Genomic DNA, 14,059 nt, shown 5'->3' with positions numbered 1-14,059 from the left:
TCAACTGGGGTGCATGAGTCTCCGACCATCTAATTGATTTTACAGTAGATCGAATTCTTATCATCATATGATACACATTCGCCCAGGTGGCCCGCCAGTTTCATGTGAGCACCCCCACATAAGTTAAGGGGGCTAACACAAACAAGTATTAGTTACTCAAGTTCAGACAAACCTACTCGGTTCCCAGGTTTGACACAAGATAGTGTCACTAGCATGTAAATTATAGCAAGCTAGTCTCATGGTGTGTCGGCTATCTAAGATGGTGGACGAAGGTTCGTAGCTAGTTGCCTTGCATGTGATAGCCAAAGGTAATCCTAATGCTAACATGAACTTATTTCTTTAGAAAATTGTGAAAGTCAAACCCCAAATCATTTAAATACCAGGTAGCTATTGTTAGTCATGCATACTTAAGTTGTTGAGATGAGTGATGGCTGGAAACACATGGATAAACGACAAATTTCTTCCACTAAGTTGAGCCATGGAGTGAGTGATGACTGAACCGTTGAGTGAGTGATTTGCGCGCAATGCGCGATTGCACGGCTATCGCGAGACAATTTGAAAGCTGATAGGTTACTTGATTGATTCACTTTATCACAAAATGACCTAAATAATTTCATGTAGGCCTACACTTTCTGCATTCTACACAATGCGATCTCATTTTGCTAAAGAACATGAAACAATTGTGTAAAATACACAAAAGATGCTTAGTTTAATCCAATCCAGGCCAGTCTAATTGTTTTCAGTGTATATTTAACCAGCATTTTTTGTGCTGGCGTAAAATTGCTATTACACACATGTTCTTGTTGACCATATCATTGTGATGTATTGTGAAAAAACAAAAGGGCAAAACAGTTCTAACCGCATGCATCTGTAGTAGGCTAAACACAGTGATTTACCATTTAGGGTTTTTGTGTAGGCTACTTTACCGTTGTTTTCACGCTAAAACTATGTAGTTTTTACAAAGCAATAATGCAAAAGTTAGCAAACTTTCTTGTATTTACATTACAGTGTTTCCGCTATGTTCATTTTTCCGTGGCGGCCCGCCATGGCAAAATTTCTGCCGCCACGGTATCAGAAATAGGGCTGTACAAAATTTTGTTAGAAAGCGTATCGGAGGATTGCACGGACACGCGCTTCACAGCGCAGTTGAGATTGCGTGTGTGCGTCCTTGAGAACTGTAGAGCTAAGTCGTATAACTTATGTTGTCAGTTAATCTAAAGCTGTTATTGTATAAGTCTATAGTTCTTGCTCATTTAAATTAAGTTAACTGGTGATTTTCGTTGTTTGTAGGCTATTCTTCCCCTGCTAGCGAAATTGCACGTCGATTCGATAGCGATTGCTGCCCTTGCGCACGTTTGTATTTTAGGTGCATTATTATGCTGAAGTAGTTTTAATTAATAAAGAGTGGGTATATTGTTATTATTAGCTACAGAATGCTTAGCCTATCAAGATCAAATGAAGCAGACAGCGTACATGCTTCCGAGCGGCCCCTTAATCGATAGGCTCGGCTACTGACCATTTACAATAAGTTACGTCAATTATTAATTGGCAGCATTTATGCCATTTAGAACATACTTTATGACTGTAAGGTGTCATTAAGTAGCCTAACTTTATTTCTTTATGGGAAATAGTACAAAAATATGTGCAAAATTACATTAGCTATTAGACTATTACATTAACCTGCTCCTAAGTATAGGCTTAGGGTTAGCACTTTGTTTCGGGTGGGGGGGGTCGGACAGACCTGCCCCCACTGCAACAAAAAAAAATCCTAGAGGAAACACTGCATTAACAGTACTTATCTGTTAATTCAACAGTTATTTCATGTTTTATAATGAACAGTTTTTTTTACTGTTGCTACTTTACTACCTTTCACCGTTAAAATTACAGATTTTCAGTGTGGTTATCTTCTCTACTGTTTTCCATTTCTATTTGTCCTATTCAAGTGCAAGTCATATTGATAGATTATTGATTTTGAAATATCCAGTGAAAAAATATTGTTAAATTTGCTTTTGTCTGCATTATGTTAACCCCAATTTTCGCCATGTAAATATCAAAACATCTGTTTAAAATGTAATGGGAAATTGTTTTTCGTCATGGACAAGCATATAAACAACATTACAATTGGCAAGTTGAGTTAATTTTTTAAGAAAACAATAAATCTGGATGAGAATTCAGAGAGTGCTTGTGGAGAGCTCTTTGTTTGCTGTGTCTGAGCTCAGCATGAGATGCATGAATGAGACTAGGATGTGAATAGATTGAGATTATAAAGAGAGCTCTCTGATATCTCTGCCTGAGATAAAAAAGAGGCACACAACTTGAGAAAATCTGAGACTTATTTCAGAGCTTGATGAGATCTATTATGAAACCCAAAAGGAGACTAATTTGAGATTTTGTGAGGCTTTTTCTCAGGAGAAAAACATGAGCAACAGGAGAAATAAGCCATAATCTCGTTTTGGTTTCATACATACCTCATTCTTGTCTACGAGAAATGCATGAGACATTTTTGAGAGCTCTTTGCTAGTTTTATTTTCCTCTGGGTAGCTGACATTTCTTTAGCTCAATTAAATTCATACATATTATGTTTTCTCTCAAATACGGTATGCTAAAAAAGTTTTTTCTTAGTTTTTCTTGAATAGTTTGTAAATCCATACGCTGTAAACATTTTCGTTATCGCCATCCCTCCTGTTAGAGACATGATACATCCCATGGCTCAAATCAACACATAACGAAATAGATTCTTTAGTAACAAGTTCCTCATGTGAATTTACATAACCCATCAGTTTGGTGAAACTTCTTGCATATCTCTCAAGACAGTCTCATCCACATAATACCTTTCCTAATGTTAAGACATCCTGTATGGCTGCCTCTTTTGCCGCCACATCTGCTTTAGCATTCCCAGAAAAAATAAATCGATGTTATCAGTATGAACTTCTAGTAGAGCAAACACATTCTTCATAATCGATATCCTCCCTTGTAGAGGTGATCATTCCCTTATTTATCCATTGTTGAGCAAACACATGTAAAACTAGACAATACATCATCATTCGATATTCAACTCCTATTAGTCATGCCTAGAAATTACAATCCGTTGCTTTGTTCCCTATTCAAACAAAATCAACTGTTAGTCTAATTTCTTTCACTCCAAAAAAACTTTTCTTTAAAACTATTGTTATAACATTGAAGCACACATGTAGCTGCATATGGTACCACGGATGTCACTATACTACGGACGAGGAAATAGGTCATCCCATCTTTTCTACCTTTCCCTGCTTACTGTCTCCTATCTTTTTAGCCTATTTAGTCTACACCCTATGTCTCTTTCTTGGCTGGTCGGTTTCTTCACTGAGGTTGAGACGGGCCTTTCAATAAAAGAAAGACTCCCCTTTGTAGTCAGACTTGTGCCTCAAGAGACGGTGGTGTGTAACTAATCTGACCCTATATCAATGTCCCTTACTTTCTTAAAGTGTAACAAGCGTCTCCAAAATGTCCTCTGCTATTTTGACTGCAGAGGGTGTGGTGATTAGTACCTGATATGGTCCTTCCCACCTTGGGCTGGACCAGTTCTTTCTTTTGATAACTATAAACAATACCCAGTCTCGTCGTTTGATTTCTCCACTCTTTGGTTTACTGCTTCACCTGGAACAGAATTTTGCAGAAGATATCTCTTTTCTAGTTAGCATTTTTTATCAAATCGGTTAACGTTTTGATCCGCCTCTTCATCATGCTATGTGAAAGGTTTAAGTTGTGGTATTACATATGATCTTCCATAATTCAATTCAAATGTTTTTATTGCATCTGGTATCGAACTAGGAAAGACTTCAATCCACTATGTAAACATGTCTATAATTACCAGGCAGTATTTTCCCTTCACATTTCTTATTGTCAAAGATATGAAAAACCATTGTCATTATCCCAAACCAGAATTTTATCTGTTTTGCTGCAGTTCAAAACGAGCCAATTAGCCCAAACCATCATAACCACAATTTATCAGACTTGATGAGTCTTCCCAAATTATTTCAGAACTGAATGTTATAATAACCCTCTTCATGCAATAATACCATTCATTAATACACCGTTATCACAGCCTACCTGTTTATCCCAAACAGTATGCCAGGCTCTGATAAAACTCTCAAATAAAACTTAAAACAAAATTACAATTAAACTCCAAATAAAAGTACATTTAGTTCTTTTCTCTTTCTTATTTTTAACCAAATTACATCTAATACCTTTATCAAAACTCTTAAAAACCCTAGATTTTACTATTTTGACTTACAAAGTAGTCCCATATACCCTATAAGTATATTCATAGTTTCCACTTTAAAACATCAGTGTTTAAACCAATCATCTCTTCACATCCACAAAACGTTCTCTTGTATCATTTCATAACCTTCCATGATCCCATCTAAACCAATCATTTATGTAACTTTCTAATCGCTTCCTCATAATTTTTCACATACAGTTCCACAAACCACTCTTAGTTTTTACTCAATGAACCAACTCAAATCAGCTTGTTTCTATTCAGCGCGCATTTCAAGCTTGAATCAAACAGCGCACTCTGGGACAAAGCAAAAACTTTTTTTTTTTTTACCAAAACAGCTGGTTGGCATTTACCGTCTATTCACTTAATTTCGCTCTACTATAACTCTTCCAATTGTATTAGAACCAATTTATAAACCAGGGGTTCAATTTCTACATTTTTACTGAATACCATCACACATCACAGATTTTCCACCTATAAATACAAGTTCTGGTCAGAAAGGCTTCAAAAAACCTCTCGGTTTGGCTAGGAATTATAACAAATGTTGATCACGCATTTGTTAACCACCAAACTTGGAATTCATCTAAACGAACACATCTCTCAGCATTAATACTTAATACTACATAATTATGCAGAACTATACCCTCTGGGATCACCTTTGTAAGATCTCAAGTAACGGGACTCTTTTAGCCCCCATCTTTCTCCATCTCTCCTCGGGATGTCTTTAACTTCTTGGTCAAAGAAAAAAACACACCACACTCCGCTTTATTTTTATTCAACTCAATCTGACTCCACACAAATATTACTTGTTTAGGGACTCTAACTCTTTTGAGGACACCTAACCTCAGGGACTCTAACCCTTTTGAGGACACTTAACCTCAGGGACTCTAACCCTTTTGAAACATAAAAACGGTTGATTTCCCACCACTGTTGGTTTGACTAGGTACGATGAAACATAGTAAACGTCTAAATTTGGTTCTCAGTTCCGAATAGCAGTACTTTTTTAACAGGTGTCTGCTTACCTTTTTTATATTGAGGCGCCCCCGACGATTACGTCTGCCTCCTCCTACCGGTGTATGGGTCTCTCTCCCAGGCGGGCCGGAACCCTCTGGACTCCCTCTTTTCAGCGTCGGGGTCACCATTTGAAGGACTTAAATTACTGTGTCTATTCCAATATGTAATGATGGTATTCAATGACACAAGTCTGTGTTCTAGAAAGAGTGGTCTGGAGTTGCAGAGGTCCGATAATATCAGCTTTAATGCAGCAGTTGGAAATCAGAGCTCTCTGGGGTTGTCTACGTTTTCCTACCCGCAACAGAGTTTGGGTTGGTTCACAAAGTCCAACTGGCTATCTGTCCCTGCCCCAGCATATTGTAAAACAAAAAGATGAAAAGAGGGTTGAGCTTTCTCGTGCATCAGGGAGTTGTTCTTGCTGGCGCGTCCCACCTGCTCGGGTGCCGTCTCAGCCCGGTTTCAAGGTTGCTTCTGAAATGAAGAGATTAAGACACAAAATACAGCCTGTTCCCCACACCCTGTGTGAGACACAATGTTTAAGCCTGAGCAAGCTTTTAAATTCATAAGACATAACTTTAATAAGCACAATACATAACTTTAATAAGAAAAATATATTCTTTACAGGTCCAAAATTATAGGGCTGCAGGCGATAATACATATTGTGGTTCTTGCCACCTCTTCCTCATCCCAGTCAGTCACCATAGTTCTTGTACTAGGCTGAGGCTACTCTCCTCCACGACCCCCCAACGTGACGTCATCACCGAATTGCGCTAATATGCTAATGCTAACACCAAAAACGTCAACATTTGGTCTTTAACACCATTTGGAGACACCATTTGGAGATATTTTAAATGATATACATATCTTGAGTGCTTTATGTAGCCATTAATCAACAGTGGTGTTTAACCTGTAATATGGCCTTTAAACTTTTATCGGAGCATTAAATTGTCTGTGCTTCGCTTGCTGTTAGCTTGTCGACTTTCTCACTCACGAGCGTTCCAAAAGGCCTTCAAAATAAAGGCACTGTACTCTTACCAAATAAAGTCACTTAATAATACTGAATGCATTTATATAATTCTTAAGTATTACATTGGTTGAAAACAAATTATACATTATAATACTGTAATTGCGACAATTACATGTAGCCTACAATATAGCGAGGTAGCTGACTTCACCACTGGCAAATTCGCCTTTCATCAAACCAAAGTTCGCGTGCTACAGATCTGTTGCTGCTGGTGAGTGCTTTCTGCACAGCTTTCTGTTTGAAAGCTGAGGTGTAAAAATGTTTCGGCATGCTGCTTCAGATTTCTACACAATGTAGACACACGCGCAGCTTCAATTTTATACTAGGCTTTGTGTTTGACCTCCTTCTCTATTCTTTGTTTGTCTATGGCCACGCTGCAGCTGCAATTCTCGAAATCTCTGTTACTAATTAAACGCCACCCTCGAATAAACGCCGCCCTCGAATAAACGCCGCACCAAAAATGATCATTGTGTAATAAACTCTGTGGCGTTTATTCAAAGAAATACGGTACATTCAAGGGCATAGGTTTGGTTTGAACGTATGGTCGGGACACAGTTTTACAAAATCCACAACAAAAAAACAAACAAATCCTTTTACAAGTTTGCAGGTAATCAATAGCATAGCTTCGACCGCAACTATGGCATAGTCTCCATTCAAGACAAATGAATGTCCGATAGCTAGCAAGCAGACAATTCCGTAGTTGTGTTCCAGAGCTAGCAAAAGCTTGTTAACGTTAGAAATAGGCCTACCAGGCTATACATTTTTAACAATAATACACAGGAGTGTAATATAATTAGATTTTATAGTTTATTATTCACTCAATGTTACTTACAGGAGTAAGATCTGCCAAAAAGCCAATCATTAAATCTCTTCTCACAGTCCCGCTTCGACGCTCACCGGACCACTGTTAGCTGACAGGCTGGTACACATTGTGTTCAGCGCTCTCCTGCCAATCAGGAGTAACGCTGACCTTGAGAGAGTTAACCAATTGTGGAGCAGAAAATGTTAAAAGAATGAAAAAAATATGTTTAGACTCGCAATTATTGGTGGGGACAATTACATGTTTCCTTAACATTGGTGGGGACATGTCCCTACCGTCCCACCCTAAATTTATGCCTATGGGTACATTTACAGGTCTGGATCCATTGTGAGTTTAGTATCTAAAGTAAATGACCAAGGGTTTGAAATTGTGGGAGCCTTTTGTTGCAGTGAAATTAGGTTAGCAGATAGGGTGTGCAGGTGTTGAGGGTGCGCTGTGTGCTCGAGATGTGTTATCTGCCTGCTCATATTCCAAGGGCCTTGGGGTTGAAGCACTTCTCAGTCTATCAGCTCTGGAACCCACCAACCTCTTCACTATTAAAATGATCACGATCTACAGCAGACAAAGGAAAGAGGGACCTAATCTCATATAGGGTGTGTGGGTGTGTGTGTGTGTGTCCCGCGCCTCCGATGCTTATCTGGCTTTTGATGTTTGAGAAATAAAAGGCCTAGTGGACATCCAGTGACCTGCACAATGGACAAATACACTGGACACTAACTGTCGCAAACATTAACTATTAACAGCATTAATACAATTTGAAAGAATCTTAGAGGTGAAGAATGCTGAGTAAAAAAGATTGGAAAAATGGTCTATAAAAGTACATAAATGCCAGAAGGCATCATAATGTACTGCTATTCTCCTTACCAAATGCAGCCAAAGAAGATACGTTAAAATGTATTTTAATGGACTAGTATTCAACATATGGAATACTTCAATCAATGGTATTTAGTCATGGGGTGCCACATGGATATGTCTTAATCTTCTGTGATTAAAGTATATTTGCAATAGTTTTTCAGAAAAGGGAATACAGATTTGCTTTACGCTATTTGGATGAAGAAGTACACATTGTAAGACCATTTTTCTCCAGCACGATTCTTAGAAGGATCACGTAAACTTGACATATTGAGTTAAGGATCTCACTTATATTGGAGTGATTTTCAAAGATATGTCAATGATAAATTAGTGGAAAGGAAATCTTGGCTATCAGTAAACCCAGTCCATGTGTGGAACGGAAGCTTTCATTAATCTTCAGCAGAAAATAAGTAGCTTGTATAGGAAGAGCTCTGAGGTGTAGGCCATGAGTATCTGTAGAGTTCCAGACAAAGGTCAGGAGGTCTCAGTCAGGGCCATAAACCCTGAGAGGCCAGGGAACGTGAATCTACATCTTATGGCCAGGGAAGTCCAGAGAGTTGGACTTCAGTTTTAAGTGACCTTTTATCGAAAATATAAAGTTATTTACTAATCTCCTTGCACTTGTATCCTGTGGGAGGGGCCCTTCTCTGTTCGCCTGTAGGTCACAGTGAAGATGTATAAGCGTGGAGCCCAGGGCTGGCTGGGCAAACCTCTGAACGCCACCACCACCATCCCCTACAACACCCATGTGATCTTCAGAGTCAGTGGAGAAGAGGAAGACTTGAAGATCCTGGCCAACACCATCTGCAGCATCACACTTAGCATATGACTCAGCATAGCCAGCAGACGAAGTCTATGGAGCTACTCTTGGTTCTCTATTAAAATTGTTTTGCATGCAAATGGTTGAATATACAGTTCTTATCAGATTTTATTAATATGAGTAATTTTAGTACTGTAAGTTTTTGTAATATTTGTTTGTGGTTTTGCTACTCAGACTTTTATATATTTTACTACTATAGCTACTTTGTCCTATAAAGTATATAAAGGTTTGGCTGAATATTGTGGCATGAATATTTCCAGTCCCCCTGTACACCAAACTCTTCTCTGTCATACTCAATGACAATATTATGTTAGTGAAGATGATTCAGCCAATTAGCCAGATCAACTTTCTCTTGTTTTGAATTACAGTTGCAGTGCCTGCCCACACTTAAAACTAACTTAAAAATTAGTTTGACATCTATTATGTCCGTCAATTGTGTCATAGTCGTTCAGCTTTGGAGTGTAATGCGTTAATGATCATGATGGAAATCAGTGGCCTGGCCTCTTGCATGATGAGCATTGTCTGTATTGGTTTAATGGCCTGTGATTTAGGGTGTGTTTTGACTGGTCACTGCAAGGTGCTTTATTAACCCACTGGGGGAGAGAATGATCACGAGCTCATGTGTCCAACCAGCAGCGTCATTCAGCTCTTGTTTCTGTTACTTCCCATCTCTACCCTACAAGAGCTGCTCTAACAACTAGAAATTATATTTACTGTGCCTGGTATTGGCCGAAATGAAGTTATCTCCACCAATATATCATTGCCTGAAGCTATTTCAAGAGAAAATGCACTCTGTGGTTGCATGGTATCTTTCTGAATGACTTTACCTGAAACTATATTATACTGTACACTAGTTCCTCACTTTTTCAAATGTCCATTTACAAATGGGCCTTGGGCACTAAACAATTTTAATACACAGTATGTATCACTTGCATGTAGGACTGTCACGATAACTACTTTTTGTTGTGCGATATATGCACCAAAATGTATTGCGATAAATGATATTATTGTAATTTTCCGACCATTGTATGCCACTGATTACATAATGACAATATGACAAAATAATAGCATAATAATGGAAGTACACTCTTTCAAAGAACAAATCCAATTTTATTCTTCAGAATATTTAGACATAGGAATCGGAATGTGAAAAGATATATCCTAAATAAATAAAACAAATAAATAATAAATACACCTTTGTTAACTAAAAAGTGCAAGGTAACAAGAACTAGATAAAAACAAAGTAACATGTTTAACAAAGTCAGTTTAGACTTGTAAAGTGTCTCACACAAAGGCACAGATGCCGGATCAACAGGCCATTTCTGCTGCCTTATCAGTTTTTTAAGTGTTACGCAGATTCCGAGAAAGGAACACCAACATGTTTACCTTGTGGGGCTTAACGCCTGGGACACTGGCTGCGAAGCGCCTGGACGCGCCGCGCAGCGCCACAATTGGCTACGACTGAGCAAAAGCTGTTCACACCAGACGCGCATTTGTCCGCGCCGGTCACCAAGCCTTTCTGCTACTCTGAGCTTTCCTTTACGCTGACATGGTACATAAACATGGCATTGGCTATATCCCAGCATTGATCCTTATCTACGTTGTCCTTGTAAAATTGTTGCTGGGGGGTCATACAACAACTCCCTGTGCTTTTCAACTTCAAGAACTTCACCGAACCCGAACTCTACGCATGCACTACGCGCACTACGCTGGTCGAAATAGTGGCGCCGCCGTTGATTACGGGAAGGTGTTTATGTAGGTGGTCCGTTCAATGCAGTAGGTTGAGAGAAAGTGAAAATGGAACTCGTGAGCAGAAAAAGTGTTGTATGCAGTGGCAATTTCTTTAAGACTGCCCTAAAGTATAAAACAAAATTATGGTTGAATATTTACTATTGTGTTACCATTTTAAATGCGTTAAGAACGCGTTCATCTCGAAGACGAGTTCGTTCAGAATCAGCTACGTAGCAGGTCGACTAACTGATTTCCTTCTCATACAGTCCAGTAGCGTCACAGTGCATTTCCCTGTTGAAGCCCAGCTTCAATGGACTTCAATGGGGCTGCTTTGAACAGTTTTAGTGCTTCGAAACTATACGGTCATTGGATAAATGCTGCGATTATGTCCCGCCCACGGACGCTCAGCGTCTCTGGGGGTGAATGGAGGAGTGGGCTGGCCTGGACGCTGGGCTTCCGCATTAGTATTGGAGGGTCTGTCGAAAGACTGCATCTCCTTTTGATTGACAGCCATTTTGTACTATAAAAAGTCGCCGAAGCTATTCGAGCTCAGTCCTATCGCGGATTTTGGCCCCACTCTCGTGCTTTCTTTGACTGGACATTTTCGCACATTATTTTTGTCTTCACTCTGAATGTTTCTAATGTTATGCGCGGTGCCGTTGACTCACTTGACATCGGGCAACCTGAGGCCCCCCTGGTCGCAAGGCCCAGGGCTGCAGCCCCTAAGGCCCATTGCCTTAATCCGGCCCTGGCTATGAGTCTGAAGCACAGTTAAAGTTTCAAGTAGCTTTATTGTCAATTTCTTCACGTCAAGATATAAAAAGGAATCGATATGACGTTTCCCACTCTCCCACAGTGAAACATAAAGCACAGGCACAACAGATAAGACAAGACATTTCCTAAAACATAGCGTTACATATTTATATTTAGTCATTTAGTAGACGCTCTTATCCAGAGCGACTTACAGTAAGTACAGGGACATTTCCCCCAAGGCAAGTAGGGTGAAGTGCCTTGCCCAAGGACACAACGTCATTTTGCACGGCCGGGAATCGAACCTGCAACCTTCAGATTACTAGCCCGATTCCCTAACCACTCAGCCACCTGACTCCTATATATCCCATATTCACATCAGCATAAGCTCATAATAAAGCATAAAGCTTGCTGCAGCGTGTGATATTTGCAATGTACGGCCCGAGAAGGTCTTGCAAATAAATGAATCCTTGTCGGCTGAATCGATATCACTCAAACAAGAACTCATCCGTGTGAAATAAAGGATCTTGGCGATCGCAAAGAACTCTAGCTATTGGTATGGAAAGCTAATCGAACTAGAATATAGCTCCTTGGTCAACTGGGTCTCTCAAAAAGGGAGCTGCCATGTTATTTTCCGGGGGTGTGGCAAGCTTATCAAGCTACACTTACGTTAGCCTGCTCTGGAGCAGGTTAGTGCTAATTGATATGTTACTATGGTGATTTATCGAAAGTTGCTTCCACAAACCAAAAAGAGGGGCGTTTTTTATCTTAGCCTGAAAATGTTGTAAAATGTATTACAAAATTATTATTGTATTTTTGGTGGTATTATTATTATAATGCTGGTTCCATGGGAGTCAATGGCAGCCCCTAGACCAGGCATGTTTAAACTGTAGAGCATTAGTCACTACCATACCAAACATGTCCCACGTGAGACAATAGGTGGCGCTACAGGCCACGCCCCAATTTTCAAAGTGATGATATTTGCAAGCCATGTCCCAGAATTCTGAAATTGAGTACATATGCCTTACTGCTCATGAGGAACAAAAAAGCCTCAAGAACCTATAACAGCTGCCATATTGGATATTTTTACAATAAAGACTGTCCAAAACTACACAAATCTTCTCCTCATGAACCGTATCCGATTGACTTGATTCTGAGCCCTGCGTGTGTAGGATACATGCTTTTCTATAGTTTGCAAAGGAATAAGGAATATATTACAGAATTGCCTAATTATTTACATTTACTTATGTTTATAAGACTTTACACCTGTTGCACATATTTCATGTGTCCATAAATAAGTACCAAATTGACCTAGGGACTTGATCTGTTTCACACCTGAGGAAGACACTACAGAATGTTACCATGTGCGAAGGCAACTTCATACCTCCAAAACTTATTAAATTAAAGGAATTCAAATTTAGTGCTAACGCTAAAATAATGCTTTACACATCCGCCGGTCAAAAACTGATACTCTGATTCAATCACAAGTTCATATGAAGACTCTTGCGAATGTTTAGTACACAAATCTGAGAAATAGTTGAATGTAAGATTAAAAGTAGATTTATTGTGAATATTTTAAATATGCATGCTTGGCTAATTGCTATGGCTTCTTCCAATGAACGGTCTCCCTTGCTCCACAGCGCGCGCAATCCAAATTCTCACAGACACATCCTGGCTCCTGAAACAAACTTAGGAAGACACACACACATCCAAGGCTTTCTGAAAAGGGTGAGCTGACCAAGCCCCCACCCTCACTCCTTGGCTTTTAAGCAAAAGCCCCCGTGGATCTTGGTGTTATTGCATTTCCGATTTTGAATGCAATGGTAAAAAGTTCTCCAAATCCTGAAAAATTGATAGTATAGGCCATGAGTATCTACCACACCACAAATGGCCCACCATCGCCCATAGGTGGTGCTACAGGCCACACCACAATTGTCCATTTTCAAAGTGATGACATTTCCACCCCATGAGTCTAAAATGTTTGAAACTATGCATGCCTTATTTATCATGGGAAACCATACAGGGGTGACCGATACAGTCTGCCATGTACGGTGAACATTTAGAAAAACTTACAAATATCTTTGTATGAACCACGACTCCAATTGACTTATAATTTGGTATGTATGTGTAGGACTACTAGTATGGGCCTACACAAAAGTTATAAAGTCATTGGACTTGAGTGGGGAGGGTTTGACAAGTGTGATGACTGTATTTCTCCACAGATACCATGGACTTGGACATGGAGTTGGACCAGTTACTATTGACTTTGACTTGATGGGTGTGATCTGTGAAGTATGAATGCAATGGTGAAGGGCTATACCGTATTTTTGGGAAATAAAGCTGTGGCCTGTACCCTGATTTTGCAGTTTTCTTGTGGTTGTACGGCTTATATTTCGAAGCGGCTTATAACCCGGTTTTAGAACAAAAAAGTGGCTTTGTCCCAAGATCTCTACAGACCGTGCAGCTAATTTAATGCACTTGAACGGGGGCTTATTACTTGAAAGAAACAAATTATTTACTGTGTCGTCACAGTTACACTATCAGGGCTTGGAAATACTGTGACTTGCTAAAGTAGGCAAATGGCTAGTAGAACATAACATTTCATAATAATTTCAGTAAATCAAACAACTGCAAGACCCAGTGAAATGTTATATACAGCTAGCAAACTAACGTTAGCTAGCATCACATTGCTAGCTAACATTGTCTAATTCAACTTCGGTAGTGTAACCTATGGAAGCAAATCGTGACCAAAATTCAAATGCAAATGCATTTCCAGAAATGCATTTGCAT

General features: G+C 39.4%; 1 protein-coding gene across 5 annotated transcripts in view; it reads left to right on the top strand.

Moving 5' to 3' along the window:
• The window catches only part of si:zfos-911d5.4 (uncharacterized), a 47,208-nt gene extending 38,367 nt beyond the window's left edge, over positions 1-8,841 (top strand). For 4 of the 5 annotated variants that reach the window (XM_062474779.1, XM_062474776.1, XM_062474778.1 and 1 more), the window contains exon 7: positions 8,630-8,841. In XM_062474779.1, coding sequence (XP_062330763.1) covers positions 8,630-8,797 — 168 coding nt within the window. In that variant the 3' untranslated portion in view covers positions 8,798-8,841. Of the gene's footprint in view, positions 1-8,605 lie in introns of all 5 variants that reach the window. The other variant, XM_062474780.1, reaches the window with a different exon arrangement.
• Positions 8,842-14,059: the final 5,218 nt, after the last annotated feature.

Source organism: Osmerus eperlanus, chromosome 12 (genome assembly GCF_963692335.1).
Source record: "Osmerus eperlanus chromosome 12, fOsmEpe2.1, whole genome shotgun sequence".
NCBI lineage: Eukaryota > Metazoa > Chordata > Actinopteri > Osmeriformes > Osmeridae > Osmerus > Osmerus eperlanus.
The sequence above is the reverse complement of the archived record's forward strand: the minus strand, read 5'-3'. Positions and strand labels throughout refer to the sequence as shown.